We start from the raw sequence: 20,338 nt of genomic DNA, 5'->3' as shown, positions 1-20,338 counted from the left end.
AAGCTCTCTTATTAATGGAATGGAAAGACAATACATGACTCTTGCATAAAAGACAACTGGAACATTTATGACTGCTCTCATCCCCATTAAGTCTTTCTTTTGGAATGAGATTATTAGAAACAAGTTTCTCAATAAAATGACTCCCACAATGTCCTAACCTACTATGCCATAAGAATGACTTATTACTTTGAGAGATACTAAAAACACTGGCAGAAGAGGATGAACACGACTCTGATGAAGGCTTCGAAATCTGGTGAGAAGGGCGAACATCATGACATGGAGCTTCTTCAAAGACTACATGTTGCCTCGTCTATTTCCTTCAGCGAATGTTTCCCTCGTGCGTAGGAGCTTGACCTATACAGAAAAGAGAGTGAATTCAACTGAAGCATTATTATCATCAATAAGTTTGGAGACAGAGACAATATTTTTCTTAATGCCAGGAGCATGTAGAACGCCAGAAAGAGTAAGAGTGGAATGTGACATGAGAATGACAATCTTTCCAACATGAGAAACAAGATGGTGGGATCCAACTCCAGTGACAATCTTACTTTTTCCGAAATAAGGAATATGGTTAGAAATTTTACCTGTATCGTTGGTTACATGAGTTGCTGCCCCTGAATCGACAAACCAGGTGCCTTCATCACTCTGCTTCAATTTTAACTCTGACAAGGCAGATATCAACAATTATTTAATCTCTCCACTGTCTCTGGTATTTGAGAACTTTCTTTTGGTTTCTGTCTGTGGACCCTTTCCTTTATTCTCTGGATTATGCCAACAATTCGCCTTGATATGCCCCTTTTTGTTACAAAGGAAGCAAGTATGAATGGGTCTTGGTCCTTGCGCATGAGTTAACATGTTTGGAGTGGGAAGAAAACTACGCCCTCCATGTCCACTTCGCCCTTGTCTTCCTCATCCCCGTCCTCTACCATAAGTCACTCCTGTGGTCAAAACTTCTTGAGTATTTGGATGATTATGAATTTCTTCAGAGAATCCCTTCAGAGCTATGTCACATGGGTGCGGGTGCGGGTGAGGCGCAATTCCAAAAAATTTGGACACGGGGACTCGGCTATATATATATATATTAAAAAATATATATTATAAATATATATATTTTAAATATATATATTTTAAATATATATAATTATATATAACAATAAATTAACACATAAAGATTGTAAATTTTAAAGCAAAAATAAAAAAACAATTCTTAACAACACAAACTTACCAAAATATAACACATAAAGAAGCTTGTGAGTGTAATAAACAACAAAACTTATCATAAATCTGCCTCATCGTCTGAATTAGAGGGAAGAACATGATCGAGGTAGTCCATGTTGAGAATATGTAAATTATGTTCTCCCTCCAAATCAAAATCTTCTGGATTTACATCCCAATTCTTGGATGGTCCACAACTGCATCAAAAAATGACTATATTAGTATCTAACTTAAAACTTTGAATGCAAATAGTTAAATACAAACTTTGAATACAAAAAAAAGTACCTATACTCTTTTTTGGTGCGGCGAGAAATTAATCGTAGATTTGAGTGAACATAAACCAAATCCTCTGCTCTTTTACTAGTGAGTTTTTTTTTTTAATGTTGTGAATTTGAGCATATGTACTCCAATTTCTTTCACAACAAGATGATGTAGCAGGTTGGGATAACAACTTCATTGCAAGACGTTGCAAATTTGGTGTCTCTGATCCATATGTTGCCCACCAATTAAGGGAATCTTCCTCGTCCTTTGCCACAAGTGCTGCTAAAGAATCAAATCTCCCAGTAGAAAACTTGCCAAACTCACTATTTACAACCTTAAACATGTGAGGATCATTAAAAAGTCTTTCCAAATATATCATTCTATTTCTTGATATCTCAAGATCTTCATTTGGAGAAACACGATCGACACCTGCTCTCAACCATTTTTTTGCATAGTATTTTAGATTAAGAGTGTGTGCCATGCAATGCAAATGTGCATTGCTTTTATCCCATCTTCCCACTAAAACTGAATGTACATGATTGTAAAATTCTGAATCATCAAGTGCAATATCTTTCTTCTCATGTTTAAAAATGATACTTTGAACTTTTTCAATCATATTGTCCCACATTTCATAAATTCTATGAAGCATGGGTACATCTCTGTCAACTTCTCTCAACATTTCCCAAATAGGCTCTGTAAATTCAACAAAGTATATAATTTTATCCCACCAAAAATCATCACAGATGTATTTTTTGATAGCTTGAGCCTTGACATCATCTTCAGTACGATAAAAATCCCAATCTTGATCAACCACCATCATTATCAATGCATTCTTGAGTTGCTTAATTCTTTTTATCATAACAATGAGAAGCAAAACGAGTTTCAGCAACTTTCAGTAACTTGAGATCAGAATGCCTATTAAATATAGAAAGGGCATGATGATGGTTTACAACAAAATTTCTAATATTTCGAACATCATGTTCTATTTCCTCAATCCATAAGCACATTTCATGTGCATGTGCATCATCTTTTGATGGATTGCATATACTCTTAAGTGCCAAATTTAAACTGTGTGCTGCACAAAGAGTCCAAAAAATATGTGAATATGTATCTTCACTTGCCAAATTCATTCATGCACGACTGCAAACTGGAGCATTGTCAGTAATGATTTGCACCACACTTTCTTCACCCACTTCTTTTATCACTTCGACAAATAATCTCTTTAAATATTCAACATCTTTATACTCTCCAGATGCATCAACAGTCTTCAAAAAGATTGACCCATTAAGTGAGTAAGCAATGAAGTTTATCAGTGGTTGCCTTTGTATATCAGTCCACCCATCAGAAACAATCGACACGCCATGTCGTTTCCATGCAAATTTTTGAGTCTCTAACAAGTCTTCAATTCTATTTTTTTCCTCTGCAAGAATGACTGTTCTTAGTTTTTCTGAACTAGGAGGCACATAACCACTCAAATTGCAATTAGCCAAAGATGTAATCATATCTTTCCAGCATGGACTTCTAGCTACATTAAAAGGAATTGAGTTTGAGTAAAAGAATCGACCAATCTTTTTATCAATTTCTGCTCTTGCCATGTTTTTGAATGACGCTTGTATTGTTTTATTGCTTTCCATCTTTCTTTTCTTTAAAAGCTCTTCTTGTATATCACTAGCAGTAGGAAAAGACAAATTAATCGAATCACTTCTCATCTCTGCAATTTTCTTCTTTTCAGCTTCCTCTTGTTCTTTTAATTGCTTTAACATGTCTTTGTCAACCCCAGAACATGCTCTAATTCTTTGACCACGAATATGCAAAAGATGTGCTTTCACACGCGTATAAGAACCTGTGAAAACAGTCTTACATAGATTACAATGAAACTGCACATTCCCACTACCACCACTACTAGCTTTTAGCCCTTTTGTCACAAGCCTCCAAAGTGGTTGAGAAACTTCTAATTCAGGGTTAGAACTTGAACCAAATGTATTGACACTACCGCTAGAACTCGCCATTATATCTGAAAAGTGAAAACTGAAAAGAAGATAAGTAAATAAAATAAAGTTAATAAACACTTCAAAATAAGAGTAATAGGAGCTACCCCCTATCTAACGCAAAAAAGGAGGGGCAGGGCAAGCCCCTGCTGAACCTTATCTATGCCGGGGGCTTCACCCATCCCCCCTCCCTGCACCCTCCCCTCGCAGAAGAGGGGCTTTGCCCCTCCCTTTGCCTTCGATTCACAGAAGAGGGGCTCAACTCCTCATTTTCCTTCTGTGAATCGAAGGCCTTCTTACCCCTGCCCCCACTCCTTCTTACCCCTGCCGAACAAAAGGAAAACGAGGAGGGGCTCGACCCCTCCTCATTTCCTTTGTTGTTCGGCGTGGCAAGGCTCGGCCTGTCAGTCGAGCCCCCTCCTTCCTCCACTCCTACTTTGAACTTTTTCAATAAAAGGGAAACGAGGAGGGGTTGAGCCCCTCCTCTATGAATCAGACGCACAGGGAGGGGCTGAGCCCCTCTTCTGCGAGCAGAGGGTGCAGGGAGGGGGGGCGAGCCCCTCTTCTGCGGGCAAAGGGTACGGGGGGAGGGGCCTGCCTGTCATAAGTCAAACGAGGGGCCAAGCCCCTCCTCTGTGAATAGGAGGCACAGAGAGGGGCCGAGCCCCTCTTCTGCGAGCAGACGGTGCAAGGGAGGCTGCGAGCAGAGGGAGGGTTAATCGACGTACCTATTGAGTGTTGATGGAGGGGGAGACGGTGGCTGCCTGTGCGTACCGTCGCCGGAGTCTGGATCGCCGGCGTGGGTGGAGGAGAAAGCTGCAGGGGCTGAAGGGGAGAAGCAAAATCGAGAGGGTAAGCCCCTCCCTCTGTCGATAAACCCCTTTTAGGGTTCGGCTGCAAAAAAAATGTGGATCTGGTTCGGGTCCAGACCTGACCCGACCCAGATCCAAAATGTAATTTAAAAGTCGAAATGGACATTTTTGGACTCGGTCAAAGTTGACCGAGTCCAAAATGTGGACGGACTTGGCCTGGACTCGTTGACCGAGTCCGACTCGGCGTTGATCGAGTCCGGGCCGAGTCCGAAGCCGCACCCGTGTCGGGGCGTGTCAACTCGGGTGCGACACCTCCTTAGCCGAGTCCGTGTGACATAGCTTCAGAGTCATTTCATACTGGATCAATTTGGCTCGTAGCTCATCGAAGGTAGGAAGAACAGGAAGGCACAATAGTGAAGTAACTATCATATTGTAGTCAGATCCCAATCCACTCAGAGTTTGTTGCACCATGTCATTATCACTAACGACACACCCTATAACTGCAAGCTGGTCTGTGATGATCTTTATCTTGTTCAAATATTCTATGATGGTTATAGAATCTTTTCTTAGCAACTGAAATTCCCTTTTCAGAAAAAACAACCCTTGCTTCAGAAACCTGCGAATACGTTTGAACCAATCATTCCCAGAGTTGTAGCGCTGTACAGTTGTCAGGAATGACAATGAGAATCTCTTGAGACAAAGTTGATGTGATGTATGCAACAACTGATTGATCTTTCCTTTCCCAATTGAGAAATTCAACATTTTTGACATACACGATTGAACTCTCCCCTTTATCATCTTTTTCTTCTCTCGGGACAAATTCTGGTGGGACTGAAGTGGTTCCATCCAGGTGACCTAAGAGGCCTTGACTCCTTATGAAAGAAATAATTTGTCTCTTCCAAATCAAGAAATTTGAAGTGTTTAACTTTTCAGAAACAAGCTGGTTGAGAAAACTTGAAGTAAGGTTTGATTGAGTGTGATAAAGATCCATTGAGAATAAGAATCAACAGGAGTATCCACGAAAATTTTTAATCCCCCCCCCTCTTTTTTTTTTGGAACAGAGGGTCATAAATTGTCAAAATCGGAGGATGCAAGAACTAATGTTCAACTTGTGAAAACCAGGGTTACCGGAAGCGCGGAACGTCGCGCTTCCGAAGCGTGGGGGGAAGCGTCCCCCTTTTTGGGAAGCGCGTCCCCTTTTTTGGGAAGCGCGCTTCCCTTTAATGGGGGGACGCGCTTCCCTTTAATGGGAGACACGCTTCCCTTTAATGGGAAGCGCGCTTCCCCCTCGCTTCCCCCACGCTTCCCCTGTTTTTTTTCATTTTTTTTGTATTTTTTATTTTTATTTTTTTCGCTTCCCCTTCGCTTCCGAGACGCTTCCTATGTCGCTTCCGAGACGCTTCCTAGGTCGCTTCCGAGACACTTCCCGAATCGCTCCTAAGTGGTCCCACGCTTCCCCGCTTCCTAAAATTTTGAAAGTGCCTCGCTTCCCGCTCCCGCTTCCCGCTCCCGCTTCCTCAACTAGCAACCATGGTGAAAACTGATATTCAACGACGTGTGAAAAACACCTTCACACGTTAAATATACCTCTCCCTTTTTGACAAATGTAGAAATGAGTAATCAAAGGATAGATTGCGCAACTAAGCAATGAGAAATCATGGGAAAATTGAAAACTGTAGCATTCGAATATGAAATCATGGGAAAACAACAAACTGTAACATTCGAATATGTAGATATAGATTTTGAAAGATAGGGCAACAAGCAAAAGATGATCGAACAATGGATAATAGTGGTTCTCGTGAATGGGTTCACGTGAATTGGTTCACCTGGAATCCCTTTCACGTGAATCTATACACTTGGAATCCTGTAGCCCCCCTTTTTCACGATCTGGGTTCTCGTGAATGGATTTCACCTGAATCACAGATTGACAGAAGTAGTCCCACGCGAGATGTGAGAACGCAGGGGACTTCAGAAAAGGGGTGAAAAGAAAAGGTAGACAAGGAAGGGGAGTAAGAGAGGAACGAAGAACCTTGGATTTTCAGATCGTCGACTCTGCCGAAATTCCTTTTCAGCCTTTAGGGGATCTACGCTCTGATACCATGAAAGTTTTTCATCTGTACTTGTATTGAGAGAGAGAGAGAGAGAGAGAGAGAGAGAGAGAGAGAGAGCCCAAAAGATCGATTGCGGCTGTCACGATTTCTCCATACCGAAATCGTGACCTAATGCCTGTATTAATACACTTAAGTGTACAGAGCGGGTCGGGTCTGGTGTAATATCCGAACCCGGATACAAATAAAAAACAGGCTTATACATGAATGAACTCGGGTCTGGGCTAATACATGAGTGAATTCGGGTCTGGTACAGGATCCAGACCCAAAACACTATTCACCTTTTTCAATACATACATAAATGCTCCGGTATATGCACCATCAGTTCATTGTTGGCTAGCAGCAACGTGATGACTTCTCCTCTGGGAGTCCATTTTTCTTGTTACTGAAGATCCACAGCAATATGGGAGTTGAACATGTGAAGAGAGTAGAAGTGAAAATCTTTGATGCATTGTTTGGTTGATGCCATTGAGTGATTTCATCCTTGTTGTAGTATGCACTATTAAGGACTCAACCTAGTGAATAAAAGATCCTCTGAAGGATGATATTTCCAGTTAACTTCTTGAATGATTACTTTTGAAATGTTAACTATTATTCTTCAAAAAATTGTGCTTAGGCAAAGAGCCAATTAGCAACAGTAAGATTTTATGGATGATCTTTATGTTAAATGTAGTGCTATAAAATGTGACACTTGCAATGGCGCCTTACCAGGATAGCAGTTCTTGCTGCAGTAGCCGTACTACACAAGGAACCTGGCTTATTACTTGCTCTCACTCTTTGGTGATTCGTTGCAGCCTGCCTTGATGGATGTTCCTTTTAACTCTTTTCCCTTTTTTCTTTTTTCTTTTTCATTTTTTGCTGGCTCCTTAAAGCTACCTGCCTTACTACATGTTTTCTCTCTTTTAGTTTTCACTCTTGCCTGGGAACTGCTCTGTAGGATAGTCTTTTACAAGTGATTGGGCATTCTGGCACTAGCCACTGAAGAATGCCTATAGGAGATCTAGTTTGACTTCATAGTTCTAGCCAAGGAGAAGCCTAGTTTGCACCAGGGTTACTGGAAGCACCCTTGGAAGTGGGGAAGCACACTTCCCCAAAGCGCATTTCGGAAGCACGAAACGTCGCGCTTCCGAAACATGTTGGGAAGCACACCAAAAAAATGGGAAGCACGCTTCCCCCTCGCTTCCTAGGTCGCTTCCAATTCTCTTCCTAGGTCGGTTTTGTGACGATTCTTGGTTCGCTTATAAGTCGTCCCACGCTTCCCGCTTCCTAAAATTTTGAAAGTGCCTCGCTTCCCTCTTCCGCTTCCCATATCGCTTCCCGCTCCTGCTTTCTCGACTGGCAACTCTGGTTTGCACTTTGCTGAAACTGAGGGAATTTCAGTTAGCTAGAAGAATGACATGGCTGATTTAATGCAGGCATGATATTGCTGGCTGGCTGCTATGCAAATGCTCACACACTCACAGTGGTTTACATGGCTGTATTAAAGAATGCAATTTTTTTTAAGAAAGAGTATATTCATAAAAAAGAATTTCTCTGTGATGAGAATTTACCGGAAAAAGAGTAGTACAATTAGGAAAGATTAAACAATTCAACGCTCATTCTGCTTCACATTCTGGTTAAAGTCTGTAATTTTTTACTCAGGCAGATTTCAGCTCTATGAAGCTTGCACTTTAGTATCTGGACTGATTGATCCAGGTATATTTTAGCTCTCTGAAGCCTGCACTTTAGTGCTGGTAAGTGCTTCAAAATGTCAGTCAAGGCTGGTTCTTTTGTGTGCTAGTGTTGGGTGCTTCTTGGTGCTGCTACTCACACACATTATATGTACAATTTTTTGCATTTTCTTAATGTTTTAACGGATCTCCTCATTTGGAATATATTTATTATGTATATGTGTGGGAGGGCTATACTGATATGGGTTGCATGGAGTAAAAAGAATGATAATATCTACTAATGATATTGAAAACACAAAGGAAAGTGAAACTGCATGTAAATGGCTGTATTGGGTAGCTTCCTTTCCTCAGGTCTCTCTGTTGGCTTGGTTTTTCCCCTAAAAAATGCCAAAATAAATGGAGGTGTATGTTCAAACTGATCTGCTGCACAGAGTTTATGGAATCTTAACATCACTATTGAGCTGATTTAGATTCTTTGTTGCTGATTCAGTTAAATTCTGTTTCTAGAACTGTATGTCGTTTGCAATTTTTTTATTTGCTTAGCTTGTTGAAAAAAAAACATTCTCTTGCTTGGATTCTGATGTGTTGAGTTTCATGTATTTTCTCTGTCCTCAAGTGTCTATGTTCCATCATCATGGGACAAACCAAGTGTCCTATCTATGCTCAAAGCATAGTTGAATTATAGTTGGGTTTCATTTACTGGTGTGGGAATATAATGGTTTCTTTACTGATATGACAGACTGCTGCACTATTCAAGATTGGCCATGGCGAACCACCATCAATTCCTGATCGGCTATCAAAAGATGCACGCGATTTTATCAAGCAGTGTATACAAGTGGATCCTCACAGAAGGCCCTCTGCAGCTAACCTTCTTCAGCATCCTTTTGTCAGCAGATCATCAATTTCAATCGGCTGTAGCGCATGTTGTTAAGAGAGGAGAGAGCTTAATTGCTGGACTTGTTTGTTTCGGGTTTGATTGAGGTCCATTAGTTTGCTCAAGTTGTATGTTTCTCTCTTTCATCTAACCTTCATTGAACTTTATTCACATGGACACGTGTGAACGTGCATACACCCGTGAACAAGGAAAAAGAAAAGTATTTCTTTTTCTTTTTTTAGTTAAGCTGAGGGATAACCCCCGTGGGATTTGAACCCGAGATCCCTCTGTTATGATAGTGGGACTTCATCCTGCTATCTCATTCCCTAAGGAGAAAGAAGCAATTACTAATGATATCATTAGGTTAGTTTGAAAATCCTTGATATGTATGAGTCTGCAAATGACGGTGCTTACATTTGTTGGTCTGCAAGGGGACATGGTAAATATGAACCACAGAAGCAGCAGATGCTGCAGTTGCTTGCCGTATTGCGAAGCTGGCGTGTATACTCTTTGCATCATTTGATTGTGGATTCAGTGTCTACACTAGCAAGCCAGCTCACATTCATGTTATTGTAGTATATTGGCGAATTTGATGTATATTTGTATTTGTTCATAGCAGGTTTGTATTGCCATTTGGAAAGTTTTTTTTTTAATTGTAATCCTGGATAGCATAATTGTATATGGAAATGAAATCACTTGGCCAATTTTTGTGTCATGAATCATGTATTTGCTGTGTTTGGAGTGCGATCTTGCAATTACATGCAGAAGTTTTGAGCGACATGATATTATTGCTTATGGATCAATTTTTTTTTTTGACGAAAAAAGAAAAATCAGAAGGCAATTTCAGTTGTCGGCAAGCCACATTTTGTTTGGTGCAGGAGCTAGAACGTTGCAATCGTGTGTTCGTGTCCAATGCTAATTATATATTTATCTAGTTTCAGGTGCTTGTTGTCCTGATAACATCCCATAATGTGCTTCCAACTACTGCCACTTGGGCACCTTTGCTTGCACCTGAGTGTTTGGGAGCCTGGCACTGGGATGGAAACACCATTTCCATGTATTGCCAAAATGTATTGATGATGGAGTTGCCAAAAACATCATCTTGTGAATGGTATAAAAATGTGGTGTTGGGGCTGCCAACTTTATTCCCAATGCACTTTTTTTGGCAACCCCACAGCTTCCAACTTAAGAGAAATAGGGAACTGCAACATGCTTCCAATTCATGGCTCTCAAACAGCCTAAAGCCATGTTTGGGAGCTTTGAATGGGTGGTTGTGTTGTGGTTTCTGCCATGCTTTCATACTCTCTTGCTGTTTGGGGGCAGTGGCATTGCTGAAACAATGCATTAGGAACGGTGTTGGCAGCCCAACAATACAATTCAACACCTTTCACAAGATATTTTTGGCAACTCCATCTCTCAACACACGTTGGCAAACCAATATTTTGGCAACACACAAACCGTGTTTCCATCCCACTGCAAGGTGCCCAAACATAGCCTAAATGTGATTCGAAATCATGTGATTCCATCTCATGTGAATGGTGAATTGCATGATGCACAATGGGATTTTGAATCTCATGTTCTGTGAGTAAATGAACCTGAATGTACTTGCTGAATTTTACTGTCCATTTTCTTGTATTTGGTTCTGCAAGAAAGCGGGGCTTGTTTGAATCGTTCTCTCACCACTCATTTGGGGTCTTAACTAAAATTCAAAGCAAATGGGCCCTTAGGATGTGATAACTGGAGTCCACGAAAGTACTCGATCAATCCAAAAAAAAAAAGGAAAAGTAATGGGGTCTTAACTTCTCTATTAGATTCCTATTGGTCGGACTCTTTTCTTAGAGTCATCGTCGGCAGCATCTTCGCCCATGGCCAACGACTTCTCCATGAAAATGAACCTCAAATCTTAAGATGGTGTTTATCACTGATCAATTTTCATCTCGGAGGACAGCTTTTGGATTGGCCTTGGAGGAGGGTTGATGTATCTATCTATTATGCATATCATGCACCAAAATCCATTAAACACCACTTTTTGTTTGTTTCTGCCATCTCTATTATTAAAAACATATGGAAGAGGCTCGGGCGATACGAATGGAGAGTAACCAGTCGAACGTTGGTCACCAACAAATGGAGATTGGGGATGCCGATGCAACTGGAGGTGAACTCGACCATCCCTAATAGATAAGGATGCCAAATCTCTCAGTCCAACTGTGGTTGGAGGACGTCTTCAAAGGGATCACAGAAGCACTGGGTGGAGAACTCTTAGGAATTGATTCCTACACCAGGTTGAAAGAGCGGCTACAATTTGCAAGGCTTAAAATGGAAGTTCCTCTGAACTGATTACGGTGATGAACATTGAGATCGAGCATGGGAGAGAGATTCAACAGGAGATTATTTATGAAAATAGCATTAGGTTCTGCTCAGTTTGTGAGTCCATCACACACTCCACAAGTGCAAGGTGCAACAGTGTTGGATCGAAGATCGGCTCACACAGTTTCACAATCATCATCATGATATAAAAACATGATATAAATCATAATATGCAGCAGAATACAAATTATGATTTTCAGCAGATCGAAACAGAAACAGGGAGCAGGCATGTCGGGTTCCGCATTACACCAAAATTCAGACACAAATAAATAGACAAACAGATGCAAGGAACATAATAGAAACAACAAAGACATGTTTAGATTATGTAAAAGGCTAAGGCATACGAAAGTACTCTCCTTAGAGAAGATTCGCCCTCACATACAGTGTAAACAGGGTCCGGCGTCCTTCCCCCAGGATACAATAGCCTCGACGATCAGACCGGTGCACTTCGACGGATCGTCCTTCGAAAACAACCTCAACGAATCGAAGTTGCAGAAAAATCCCTTCAGAGAAACTCAGGAGAGAGAGAGAGAGCAACAGGAAAAGAGAAAACAACAAAGTTCTTCTTCAGATATCAGTGCGTCTAGGATCCCAGTAACCCCAGCCCTAACCATGCTTTTATAACCCACGAACGATTACAAAGCGTGGAAGGAACCCATTACGAAATCCAAGAAGACGTGACCCGTTAACGAAAATCGAAGAGTCGAGAGCCGTTAACGGAATCCGAAGAGTCATAACGGACACAAACTATGAGGAGTCGTGACCCGTTATCATTTCTCATAACCCGTTAAAGAATCTAAATATCCAGAGAAACTTTGATCAAAAAGATACTTTGATCTTAATTGGATATGGCCCTAAAGGACCAATTACCCGAGCCCGGCCCGACGGGCAAACGCTCGCGTGTGGTAGTCATCCCAACCTCTTGTTCTTAGAAACAAGTGTAAGATCAATGTGGGACTATTACCAAACTTTCTCTAAAACAGCCCACGTTTCTTCTTTTTGAATTCTCTCTCCCTTCCTTTCTTACACCTAACTAACATAACCAATTGGAAAAGACCCTTCACGGGACCAAGGGGGTATGTGCGGAAGTAAAAAAACGATAATAAAGCCCAGTAAGACAAAGATGAAGGAGGAGCAGACGCAGAACCAGAACAAATTCGTTATGCTAAACGACCAACCTGAAGGAGAACAAGAGCCTAGGCGAGAGATGGAAGAGGATACAACTCAACCCGTGGAGGAAGAATAAGCTGGGAAGAAGGGCAGGTCAGAAACCCAAACAGAGTAGACAACGAGTTAAGCCACCAAGGGATCAGTGAGAGTGATAAAAGGAGACACGACACGGTCCAACGAAGAGGACAAGATCGCAAAACCAGGGCTAAGATCTCTTAGGAGATAGTTGCAGACCCGGGGGAGAAGCGTAGAGACAAGAGGAAGGCGGCTAGACTCAGGCCAACACGCTAGGGAAAGAAAATTGGGAACTTTACCGAGGTAATCGAGTAAAGTTCAAAAGGAAAGGGGATCTAGTTAAACGTGACATATTGAAAGAGATCAATAATGTTGGGGTGCAGAGGGCTAGAAGGGATCATGCGTTAGAGGAAGTCAGTGATCCCCAGACAACTGCTTGACAGGAGATGGCAACTGCCAATGCTGGACAAACACAAGGGGTATAAGAGGAAGGGGCCCAACCTCCCCTTTGAGACAAAGTCCATCCCCTTTATCCCATGAAAATTAAAGCATGGAACATGAGGGGCCTAGGGAGATGGTGGGCACATAGTCTAAAAAATTTCAAGTTTTGGACTGGGAAAGAGGGTTGTGAGGATACAATCAGGAAAGCGTGGAACAGATAAGTGAAAGGGTGTGCAATGTTTAAACTCACAAGCAAGTTAGATTATATTAAACAGAAGCTGAATCAGATAGTCTCAGGACTCCATAGGTCACATCCCTAATTGCATTCAGGCGATTATGACAGAACTAGAAGAGTGCCATTGTCAAACAGAATCGGGTGATGGGGAAGGGTTGAGCAAAGAGATTTACTTGTGAGATGAACTTCAATGACTTTGAGAAATGGATGAATCAATGTGACATCAGAAATCAAGGTGCAATTGGCTAAGAGAAGGCGATAGAAACACAAGGTACTTCTATGCTCTCGCCAACAGGAATATCACAATAAAACAAATCTCCTACATAAACTACGAGGATGGGACACAAATCAGTTCTAGCAAGGAGATCGAGGGGGAAGCTATTCACTACTACTCAAATATTTTAAGGGGACATCCAGAACCTTGACATGATCTCCAGAGCATAGCCCTTCCAGGAGTTACAAAAGAGGATAATTGCTTCCAGGAGTTGAAGATTCAGAAGTTAAGAAAGTGGTGTTAGAGATGGATGCAGATAGTGCCCTAGATCCAAAATGGATTTTCGGGTTCTTTCTTTCAAAACTTTTGGCATATTCTGAGGGAAGATTTAACGAAGGCAGTAAGAAGTTACCAAAGGGGGCTCCACTTGTCTGGTAGGAGCAGCTAGTGCACGTCACCCTGTGTTGGGAGGTTGCAGTTTCAAAACCCAATGGTACAGTTGTATAACTGGTAAGGGTTTGCCTAACCCCAACTTGCCTTCCAAAAATAGAAAAAAGGCAGTCAATAAGTTTTTTTTAGACTGAGAAACTCTTCATGCGGGTGAACTAACTAACATCATTTTAATTCTCAAAATGGAGGGTGCTACCTGTAGACACCCCAATTTTTACTGAGTCATTTTATGTCAGAAGCCATATGCCAAAATTCAGTATTTTCAGTTTATTTTAGAGTTATTTTAACTTTAACTTTATTTTGACTTACAAAACAATATACTTAAAGATTTTTGTCTAAAATATCAATTAAACTAAATGATCGTAACTTTTAAACAAGACAAAAACAAGGTCAATCCAACATAGGAGTCAAAAGTTATGACCAAAATAAGGTGAAATGTTCAATAAAAGTTCTTTTTTTTAGTTAAAGCTCACTTTATGTATATTTTTTACCATCAAAATTATCAAATTTGGTTATTTACTTAAAAGATAAATTAAAATAAAGGATTTTACCTTTTCCAACACATCAAAAATCAACTTAAAAGGACATCTAGATAAAATGTTATGGCCAAAATGAATGAACCTATGAGGCATGTTTTATCCAATTTTGGTAAGGACAATTGGATTGTAGTTAGAAAACTACTAGTGACACATGAATTTTCATTAACATTTTTATAGCATCATTTGTAGTTTTTGATGTATCTTTAGGAGGGCCCAAAAATGATGAATTATCATTGGTAAATCCAAATATATCGTTAGCATTTTAAAGTTTCTTTAGCACTTCTGTAATGTCGTTAGCAGGATGTGTTGCTATTAGTATGTGTTGTTAGCGGTTCATTTGATCTAGAAATATACGTCATTAAGAGATAAGCCTTTGAAAACCTCATTCATATCTCACCAACTCGTGAGATAGGATTCAATGAATCTACCCTACTCTTAGAACCCCTAGAGTCTATATTCTAACATATCTCTTCCCTAGATACTAGGCTAAAAAATCATACATCCAATCAAAAGAAGTCCTTTTAAACCACAACCAATAGAATCCATAATCACATCTTTGGATGGATCCAGATCTTTGGATCCTAGATACATTAAAATTGCATCGAGATCCACCAAAAAAATTATAAATAGGGGTTCACCCCCTATTCTAGCATATGAAGTTCGAGATCTAGTTGTGCTTACACTGCCAAAATCTCTACCTATCTAGACTTAGCCACCTATTCTAGTTGAGCCCACTTATTATAGCCTAGGACCCAAATTCCTATCACACACACTCTTGGAATCTACACCTAGCCTGAGTGATGCCCGAGTTTCACCACTCTCGTCACCATCATAGAAAAGGGCTACCTAAAATTGGGGTGAGATTTGGTTCACTTTATGCTTATTTCATTTATATCATTTGTTTTATAAGTGTATATTTTCCTAACCTTTGTATATTGTTCATGTCTCTTCCCTTTCTTTGAGCCTTAGTGAAATTCTACACCATCAAGCTCGCCTTTTTTTTAGGACCCGCGTACGAGGTACGAGCACCCACAAGCTAAAGTCCACGTTGAAGGTTTCAAGCTCCTAGTGCGATTGATCCCTACTCAATGGAGTAGGAAATACACACAAATTGAAGAGCAGACCCACAACTCTCACTAATCTCAAGTTTGGATCCGATTTTATATCTAAAATATTTTTTTTTTGAAAAAACCCTCTTTTCATTTTTCAAAATTTGGGGATCCACAAAATGACTATCACGGTGTGACAACTTATCTAGACTTCAAAATTGACATCTTCAGGATTTTCAGTGTTGGCGTATATTTTATTTTATATTATTTTAGATATTAGATCTACCTCAACTCTAAAATCCAAGTTTGACTGCATTTTTTTGTTTAACACTATCCTGTTAGCAGTGCCATATCTCCCTATCTATAAGTTGTAATGTTGTGTTCTATAACTTATTGGAAAATAGACAAGTGGCTCTAGAGTTCTCATTTTTGGCAAATATTCAGATTTTGCATCTAAGACCTCCAAAAATGCACTGAAACTTAGAAGATAGTAATTTTTTTTACTACTTTCTGCAGACCCTTTTTTTTAGACCATATCTCAACACTCCAATATCAAAAACAAGTTTTCTTTATAACCATTGGAAATTTGTGACACCGATCTAAAAGTTCCTTTTTTTAGTTAGAACTGAACACTCCTCTAGGGTCCTTGTTTCTAAGTCACAAAATTAGGGCAGAAATTTGGCTTGAAGAAGATGCCCGCTAGATAGTCTATCTTCCTGAAGTCATTTCTTTCTAACCACTTATCGAATCAGGGTGAATCTAGTGGCATTGAAAAGCTGGCTTCCCAAGATTTCTTTATTCCTTTTGCTGTTTTTCTGATTTTCGGTGCCAGTGACCAGAAAGTATTTTAGAATAGTCATAACATGTATCCTGATGTTGTCAGGGTTGTATCTTAGCCACCGCTGATCGCTTTATGATGAATAAGGTGACTTTAGAAAGATCTTCAAGTCTAATTTCTCTATCTTTTTTTGATTTTTTTTTTAAAATCTATATTTTTTTAGTTTAAAATCAGTGTCAAAAATCTGATATGGTCCTTGGATTTCAGAAAAACCTTGAAAACTTCCTTATTTTGGATCAGATTTGGTTTTCAAAAATCGAAATCCCATGATTCCATTATCCTAAAATTTTATTCCATTATTTAGCTATTAGAGACCCGAGAAATATTTAGGTTAGGGTTTTCTTTGGATCCAATTTTTGATCCCATGATCCGTATTCTTCTGAATCGGATCTCGTTAGAAAGTAGTATCCCATGAAAATTGGTTCTTTGTTTCTTAAAACTATTAAAATAAAAATTTGTGTGTTTATTTCTTGCTTTATATATAGAACTTGGTGTTTGCCTATTTGCTTTAGTTTAGGAGATATAACTAGAGACATTTGTTGGAGAATATCTTGACACATAGATTTCATAGAAAAAATTTGATAACCTCCAACAAGTTAGCTTCACATTTTGTGTGGGACATTGTTTGCATCGTCGTTGTTTTCTCTTTATTTATCCTCACGTCTTAGGATTTTGATTGTAAAGTCGTTGTTTTCTTTTTTGGATTTTTAAAACCTCTTGTCTTGCCCTAAATTTTTAGATTTTTGGATCTCCTATTAGTACCAGAAGCCATCAATTTGGGTATATCAGTAGTGGACCAAGGAGACATAGAACACTCTCATATGTATCAAGAGTTATAATTTAGATATATAGCGAAAGGTCTGGTAAGAAGGAATCTCAACCCATTAAAACCCGTTGAAGTGAGCTCACAGATCTATAGAGCATTTAAGGAGACTTAAGAAACCTAGTTTTAAAAAATATTTGATATGTGTTTTGTATAAACTGTGTGGACTCTTGTGTAAAAATAGATCCCATGCCAATGATTCACAAGAAGGATTTCAATATAAATCCTCTTAAGAACTCAAGCTTGTCTAATCAAGAGCAACATTCTGATAACCCTGACCCAAATATTCAACCTGAGTCCATAGCCCAAGATCTATCAAGAAACCCCAAGAAAAAATCCAGAGGTACTGGGGAGTTGTGAGCCCTATTGGGGGACATTTCACACCCAGGAATGATGGTGACCTTCCCATCTGTAGGAGATTCTTTCGGTCAACATAATACGGATAAGACAAATTTTAAAAATAAAGAGGAAGAGGTTCAATATGAGATGTCAGACATGAGAAAGGGAATAGTCCAAGATTTCTCGAGAGGATTACCTTGGAGGAATTAGAAAACTCCAACGCTGCCTTGAAATTAATGATGCAAGAGATCTAGTAGAAATTCATGGAGAATGAGGATAGGTTGAGAAGCTATTGGCAGGTTCACAGACAAAAGAGTCAGTGTCCCTGAAAAAAAAAATTCAATTTATCAGTATGCTAAAAATAATGGTCCCAACAATTAGAGTTGCACCATCCCAACACAATGAATATGAGTAGCAAGTTTGGAACTTAGAAGAGGAACTAAGGAACATGAGTTGTCAGATGAAAGGTATCAAAGTTGAAAGAAGACCATATGAAATTTTGAATTTTGTCCTGAGTCAAGATAATGAGCCTTTGGGGGTCACCTCTAGAAAGTTCATAAAGTTTAATGGGATAGGAAAATCTCGAGACCCATGTAACTTTGTTCCTGGATATATACACATATTGTTTGAAGAATGACCATGACCATGCCCATGACTTGATTTGGTGGTTCTTGAAGAGTCTTGAGGGAGAGGCATTGTCTTGGTTCTCTACCTTGGTTGTTCATGAGATAAGACAATTTCAGACCCTCATGGACCTATTTATTGAGTAATTTTGGTTCAAAATAGATGCTTTGTTAATGATCAACCAGCTCTATGATGTTAGGTAGATGAAGGATGTGGACAATTAGGACTTTATAAATAAGTGAAGATTTGTGTATCATCACATAAAGGATCCAATTAGGGAATCAAATGTGATTACCTCATTATAAACAACTTCAATCAACCTCTTAAAGACCTCTTGGCTACTCAGAGGTGTGAGTCATTCATGGATTTGATTGATATTACCACTTGGATGGAAGAAAACCTTAAAAGAGGCATGCATGATGAGATTTTGGTTAATACTAGGTCTAAAAAAGATAGATTTGAAAAGAAAGAATCATCTAGGAGTCAGGTTAGTGTGGCTACTCTTTAAAAAGCAAAGAAAAAGTCTAAGTCTCCTAAGAAAAAGCAAGGCCAAGGCCAAAGTCATAGATGACCTAACAACAGAGAATTCACCATGATTCAATAGACTCAATCTCAAGTCTTGAATATTTTACTATAAAATGAGGATTTGAAATTGCTTAAAATGTCAGATTCTCCTCAGGTGAAAGAAAATGACCTAACAAAATTTTATAAATATCATTGGTGTATTTTCCTTAGGTATGTAATCCAAGACCACATTGACAAAGGTGAAATATTCATTAAAAAAGAAGCACAAAATGAACCAAGTTGCGTTCAGAATAAGAAAGTCCAAATGATAAGCAAAGTTGAACTAATATTGATTTTTTTTGTTGTAATCCCTAGAGTCTATATTGACTTTGCTAATAAAAAAGGAGCCTCACAATTGTTTGAATCACCATAATCTGCTTGCATTCAAGTCCACCAATATGAGACTCAAGTCAAGGAGAGAAGAAAATGCTTTTGGCCAAGTCCCCCCAAAAGTAATTAAGCTTGAGTCATTCACTTAGGCTATCATTATAATGGAGAAAGAGGAAGGCTTTGTGAATGCTCCATAAGAGGACTATCCTACCATGACTCTAGAAAAAGAAGGTTCAGTTATATTTGAGTCAACTCCTATTGCTGTCATTTTTGAGGAAGAAGAGGTGTTTGTGAATCCCATTGAAGAGGAAGGCCTTAAATTTATGGAAGTAATGAAAGACTTTGACTCATCTAATTCAGCACATGCAAACAATTATGCTCATATGAATTGTTCAAATTATATTATTGAGAATTCAAAAGTTGAAATTTCTCACATCTCCTTTGAGGAAAAAGAAAGTTCTACTAGCGAGATTTCTCGAGATAACTCAAAATTTGCCAAAGAAAGATGCAACCTCGTCATGCCGGTACTCATGTTATTCTTCAATCTTGTGATCTCAACCTGAATCATGAGCAATGTCCATAGAATAATCATGATATTCATATTCAGTTTGAACCTCTACCTCTGATATTGAAAATGGTAAAGAGTCACCTACAATTTGTACTATACAGAGCGAATCTATGTTGGGTCAAGAGAGACAAATGGTGAGAAAAAAATTTCAATAATGTGGAAGATCAACATCATTTTCCATTTTACAGAGTCACATTTGGAGCAACAATAGAGCAAAAGTTTAAATCATAATCTTTTAAAAGATTGAGGTTGGAAAGGAGGATGACAAAATAAGAATATGGGTCACATTATACCTTAAGAGAAAAATATCATGGACCTCTCCTCACATCATTTGTATTGTATTGCAAGGGCAGATTCAAAGCTCACCCTATTCTCCATATTGAGTTAGAGAGTTGTTGGAGGTAAAACTACATCAAATTTACTTTCAACTTCTTATAGTTTAAAGTCATGCCTTCATCATTCTCATATCTTTTGAGAATATGAGTGATTTATTCTCATTGCCTTTTGTAAATAATTATTTAAAAAAAAAACAAAAATTAAAATAAAAAAATGAAAATAAAAAAAAAGTAAAAAAATAAAAAATAAAAATTTTCAAAAAAAATTACCCTTTTCACTGTTAAATTTTTGTCAATTAAATGAGTTTTGCTAGAAAGACATTGCATTTATGAGAAGTTCACATGCACTTTATCTCACTCAATGCATTATTAACAGTAGTTAACATTTTTTTCCATTATTGTGAAGAGGAAACTTGAAAGTAGAGATCTTTATGAGAAGAAAACATAAAATGAAAGAGCTTGCAGTGAAATAAATGGATAAATATTTTTGTGATGTCTGAAAATGATAA

At 38.9% G+C, this 20,338-nt stretch overlaps 1 protein-coding gene across 3 annotated transcripts in view; it reads left to right on the top strand.

Moving 5' to 3' along the window:
• Positions 1-9,632, top strand: part of LOC149841209 (mitogen-activated protein kinase kinase kinase 1-like) — a 36,961-nt gene extending 27,329 nt beyond the window's left edge. The window contains exons 8-9 of one of the 3 annotated variants that reach the window (XR_016431431.1): positions 8,794-9,056; positions 9,360-9,632. Coding sequence is in view for 1 of the 3 variants with exons in the window: in XM_090003684.1 (XP_089859810.1) it covers positions 8,794-8,985 (192 nt within the window). In the remaining 2 variants the exon portion in view is untranslated. Of the gene's footprint in view, positions 1-8,793 lie in introns of all 3 variants that reach the window. The other 2 variants (XR_016431432.1, XM_090003684.1) reach the window with 2 other exon arrangements.
• The last annotated feature ends 10,706 nt before the right edge of the window (positions 9,633-20,338 follow it).

The sequence above is a fragment of the Nuphar pumila genome, chromosome 4 (assembly GCF_984573655.1).
Source record: "Nuphar pumila chromosome 4, dmNupPumi1.hap1.1, whole genome shotgun sequence".
Taxonomy (NCBI): domain Eukaryota; kingdom Viridiplantae; phylum Streptophyta; class Magnoliopsida; order Nymphaeales; family Nymphaeaceae; genus Nuphar; species Nuphar pumila.
Note: the sequence above shows the minus strand (reverse complement) of the source record. Positions and strands in the feature narration are given on the sequence as shown.